Raw genomic sequence first — 5,239 nt, 5'->3', positions numbered from 1 at the left:
GAGATGGACCGCAGGGCCAAGAGCGAGGCTCCCGCCATCAGCTCCGCCATCGACCGCGGCGACACGGAGACGGTAGGCGCACGGCCGCGGATCGGGCCGAAAGCTGGGACGGGGCCTTGTGAGTCTGCGCCTCTGCTCCCCTAAGTTCGGGGGCACTTTGGGGAGCTTCCTTCGTGCCGCACGGGACTGGGCGCTGGGGATCCGCGGACAGGATACAAAGTCTGTAGCTCCCCGCTCGGGGGAAACCAGGCTGCTGGGGAGGCGAGGGGAAAAGGTTGAGACCGAAATTTTAGACCCAGAGGGTGGAAGAGAGCAGTTCTCCCGAAGTAAGAGCGAAGTCCTACCCGCGGCCCGAGATGGCTCTCTTCTCACTTGGCGGGGCCCTCTGGTCACCAGCCCCGAGCTCTCCTCCACCACTTGGCCCTGCCTGTTGGCGCCACCGAGAAGGGCTCCAGCCGGCTCGGGGCCGATCCCGCTTCTTGGCCATCAGGCTTCCTCCCCAGCGCAATTTCGGGGAGTGAAGTCTTCTGGGCCACCGCTTTCTGTTGATCTTGACCTGGGCTTTCTGATCCATTGGACTCAGCCAGGCCAGGGCTCGTAGTTCAGGCTCCGAGGCCTGGCTCTGCAGAAGCTGAGTCCATTCGAATCTCCACACCTGGCTATGCCAGCCCAGCCTCAAATAGTCAGTTCCTTGCCTCAGTCCTCCCTGGGGGCCAGATGAGCAGCCGTTGCCCAAGTCGGGCCCAGAAGTGACCTTTAGAGGCAGAGGAGGTGGGAACAGGGGAAGTTTCTCTGCACAGAAAGCAGGAGCAGCAGTGCCAGTGCCTCTGTCTTCCCAGCGAGCTCTTCTTCCCCGGGTTAAACCATCGCAGCCTGTCAGTTTGGTTAGCTGACAGTTTGGATTGGGCCTGTCCTGCACTGAGAGACTTTGAGGGTGGCTCTGCACGCCCCCTGCCCCCAATCATCTCTCAGGATCCCGCGACCTGGGGGCCTGCCCTAACCTAAACCTTTGGCTTAAGGATCCAGAGATCACTGGGGCTGGGCGCCAGGAACTCTGTGTCTCTGGAGAGGAGTCTGTGTGTAGGGTGACTTTTAATGGTCATCTTACCCCTTTTCCTGGGGGCCCAGCCAAGTGGCTTCTGTAAGACACAGTTTTGGAGGGTTTGACTGGGATAGCCACCACTGCCTCAGCCCCCAAACGTAGCCTGAGACTTTCTGGGAAAAGGGCAGAAGGTACAGAAAAGGGGTAAAGTGGGGGAGATCTATCCAGGCCAGCAACCGGGCCTGTGGCCTGCCTGGGCTGTGTAGGCGGACTTGGGTTCTGAACCTTCTGGATATGGGCATTTTGGGGTGGAGGAAGCACACTGCACACCCTTGGCATTTTTCTTGGAGTTTAGGGTTAGCCCGTTATGGTGGGAACTTTGGGTGCTGGTTTCCCCTTGGCGGCAGCGGCTGCTGGGTCCCAGGCTGACGCGGGGGCTGCGGTCTCCCACCTCCCTCCCTCCGCAGACCATGCCATCCATCAGCAGTGACCGAGCTGCGCTGTGTGCGGGCTGTGGGGGCAAGATCTCGGACCGCTACTACCTGCTGGCGGTGGACAAACAGTGGCACATGCGCTGCCTCAAGTGCTGCGAGTGCAAGCTCAACCTGGAGTCGGAGCTCACCTGTTTCAGCAAGGATGGAAGCATCTACTGCAAGGAAGACTACTACAGGTAGCCCCCCACCTCGGGACCCACTGCCCTCAGAACTCCCCATCTCAGATGAAATCTTGTCTCTTTTCCCTCCAGTCACAAGGGAGGGTTCTCTTCTCCAAGCCAGCATGGAGAATTTGGGGACAATCTTTATACACAGTAATTTGGGGGACACTCTTGGAAATGTCTGTGAAGTGTAGGGACCCAGAGAAAAGCAGAAGCTGCCCTCTCCTGAGTTTAGACCATAATTAGGCTTGGGTTTGGGGGGTCCTTGCACCCCTCTTCCTTTGAAGTTTCTTGGGTCAACCAGAGGGAACAGAAACTAGCACCACACCCCCAAACGAGGTGGCCTGGGCTGGCGGGGAACAAAGTTGGGGAGAGAGCTGGGGAATTGGATGGGGGCATTTCCCGATCATTCCGGGAGATGGGAGTCCAGGATTAAAGAACCAAAATCATCATTAACAGGTACCAGGTTTCTTGTTTCTCCTCTCTGGGTTTAGGGTTAGAGTCTGTTTATATATTTCTCCTCTTTCTCTCCTTGTCTTTGCGTTTTTAACAAATTACAAAGGTCTGTACGATTGCGGGACGCTGGGGTGGAGGGCAGGGTTAGAGTTGGAGGAAGGGTAAGTGGGGAATTTCTCCCCCGTCTCCCAGGCAAGGGCTTTCGTAGGGCTTGCTCCGGCTCTGGGTTAAGTAGAAGCCTTTGTAGGCTTGAAAGTGATGAAGGGGCACTGTGTTACAGGGTAGCATCAGACCTAGGCCAAAATGTATTCCCTCTTCCCTCATCCTCCAAGTTAAGACCCAGGCTGCCCATCTTGAGAAGGGGATTTTCCCCATTGGCAGCAGCGGCACCTGGAGGAGGAATATGGGGGTACCCAACCGTGTGTCCCCACAGTCCCTCCCCTGATGGTCCCTACAGGCGGTTCTCAGTGCAGCGCTGCGCCCGCTGCCACCTGGGCATCTCGGCCTCGGAGATGGTGATGCGGGCTCGGGACTTGGTTTATCACCTCAACTGCTTCACGTGCACCACGTGTAACAAGATGCTGACCACGGGTGACCACTTCGGCATGAAGGACAGCCTGGTCTACTGCCGCTTGCACTTCGAGGCGCTGCTGCAGGGCGAGTACCCCGCGCATTTCAACCACGCTGACGTGGCGGCGGCGGCAGCTGCGGCCGCTGCGGCCAAGAGCGCGGGGCTGGGTGCCGCCGGAGCCAACCCGCTGGGTCTTCCCTACTACAACGGCGTGGGCACCGTGCAGAAGGGGCGGCCGAGAAAGCGCAAGAGCCCAGGCCCCGGGGCGGATCTGGCGGCCTACAACGCCGGTGAGTGCCAGGCGCACGGAGCGTGCGTCCCCGTCCGGTTGGGGGAAAGTGCGTGGCGTCCATCGCTCCCCTCCGCCTGAATGAATCTCGGTGCGCTGTATGCACGTATATATACAGCACTCGGGGCACGCTGCCCCTGAACTTCCCAGGCCGGAGCACCCTAGGATTTGGCAGGCGCGATCTTAGCCTCGCATGCCCCTGGCTGGAGCAGGACCAGGGAATGTTTTAGTGTCTTGCTGTCCCTGGCGCAGAAATTTTTTAGAGGCGGCTTTTTGTTTGGGCCTTACCCTCACCCTGCTGGGCAGAAAGTAAGTACAGTGATGGAGAAAGCAAGGTGGAGCCCACGCCAAACAGGCTCGGGGTTTGCGCGGCTGAGGGCGGGAGCTGGGACGTTGAATGAACCAGGCAGCGCAGCCAGGGACCCAAGAGAAAAGACTGGCAGTGCGTGGTCTGGGGAAGAGAGATCCGATTGCCCTGCAGCCGGTCCTGTAAAATGTCCTGAGGGCGGCAGGCCCAGGAAACTGGGCCCCGGAGCCCTTTGCGCCAGGGCGGGTCGTCGTAATCCGCCGGAGCCTTCTGCTCAGCCCGGTCTCGGTTTTCCCTTGCTCTCCTTCCTCTGAGTTCCGGGCGCCAGCGGGGCGCTGGGTTAAGAGCCTGGACCCTCAGAAGCCAGCGCCTGGGGAGGAGACCCGAGTAGGCCTGGCTGTGCTTCGGGGCAGGGTGGAGGGCTTGTTTCGCATTTCCGGCGTCTTTGAACCCCGAGCCGTGAGGGAGAGGCTCACCCCCCTCCCGCACCCTTCCCTAGGCAGGACAGCCGCGGAGGTTCTGGGGCCCAGCACACTGAACCGTCAACATCTGCCCGAAGTCTGCACGGGCCGGGGACGGTTTATGACTCCCCGGGCTTCCGAACGAGACAGAGTTTACTTGCAGTTATTTTCTTTCTTTCGTTTGCGACAGAATCGGATTCGGAGATTTTGTTTCCCTCCTCCTTTTCCCCTTAGTCTAATTGCACGGGTGGAAACAAAACAAAGCAAAACAAGCCGAGGACCCTGCGTAGAGGGCAGTGGTGGGGAAGGAGCGAGGGTTATTTCGATCTTTAAAAAGCGGAGCTGGCTGGGAGGAAAATATGGGGCGGGTGGGATTCCCCTGTTCGCTCCAACGAAATTGGTTGTTGGGAGATCCTGGGGCGTGTGTGTGTCCGTGCGGAGCTGGAGGACAGTGCAGCCCCTAGCCTGGTAGCTGGCGAAGTGACCGAGGAGGTCCGCCGCTGGATTATACATTTGTCGAAGGCCCTACCAGAAACACTGCTCTCCGAAACTTCCATCCCTCATCTCCAGCCACCCTGAAAATAGACCAAAGCGAGTCCGGATCAGGTCCCCCAAACAAAGCCGCACCTATTCAGCAAGTGAGGTCGGCCTCTGCAGACGCTGGGCCCCAGGGCGCGCGGAGGGCAGGGATCGGGATTGTGTTTTCCCCAGGACGCAGGTTCACCACGGGCTTTGGATTTGAAAGGTAGAAGTTCAGACGGCTGCCCACTTGTGTGTGTGTGTGTGTGTGTGTGTGTGTGTGCTTTTTGCTGTTCAGCCACTTTCCTTGGTGAGGCCGCCACACCAAGCAGGAGAGAGGTGGCTGGAGACTGAGTTTTGGGAGAGCTGGCACCTCTACAAGACATTCCCCACCCCTGCCATTTCTTTTTCTCCTTGGCTCCTCTCCCTTTTTTTCCTACAGTCTCTCTCGGTCCTTCTCTCTCTCTCTCTCTCTCTCTCTCTCTCTCTCTCTCTCTCTGTTCCCCACCCCCCGCCCCCCGTGTGTCTCCCCGGTTCTCTGTTCCCCTCTCCGCTCTCCCGGTGTGCACGTCTCTGGCCTAGCTTGGCCGGGGCTCCCTGTGCTGGGCGCGCGCGGGCGCATCTCTAGTGGCCGTGTGGCTCGCTTATTGGGGCTCCGGGACCAGGTTGGGAAAGAGGGCGCCTGCTGGGCCACACCGCCCGGCCAGGCTGGCCAGCTTTGGCTGTTGTCTTCCTCCCTCCCTTCTGGGCACAGGCAGGAGGCAAATGGCAGCGGTGGGGGAAGGGGAGCCCTGGGAAAGGGGCGGCGTGGAGGTGCAACCGCGGGCGGTGTGTACGGGGCAAGTGTCGGTGTCTGAGTGTTTCCGACCGTGAGGACGTGAGCTTGTTTGCGCGCGTGTCCGGCACCCAGCCCCACGGCCCCCCGCCCCCCCTGCAAAG

General features: G+C 59.7%; 1 protein-coding gene across 1 annotated transcript in view; it reads left to right on the top strand.

Annotated features, from left to right (window-relative positions):
- Window positions 1-3: 3 nt before the first annotated feature.
- Window positions 4-5,239, top strand: part of LHX2 (LIM homeobox 2) — an 18,235-nt gene continuing 12,999 nt past the window's right edge. Inside the window, exons 1-3 of the mRNA XM_006768594.2 lie at window positions 4-72; window positions 1,510-1,712; window positions 2,611-3,014. Coding sequence (XP_006768657.1) covers window positions 4-72; window positions 1,510-1,712; window positions 2,611-3,014 — 676 coding nt within the window. The remainder of the gene's footprint in view (window positions 73-1,509; window positions 1,713-2,610; window positions 3,015-5,239) is intronic.

This window comes from Myotis davidii, unplaced genomic scaffold (assembly GCF_000327345.1).
Source record: "Myotis davidii unplaced genomic scaffold, ASM32734v1 scaffold142, whole genome shotgun sequence".
Lineage (NCBI taxonomy): Eukaryota > Metazoa > Chordata > Mammalia > Chiroptera > Vespertilionidae > Myotis > Myotis davidii.
Note: the sequence above shows the minus strand (reverse complement) of the source record. Positions and strands in the feature narration are given on the sequence as shown.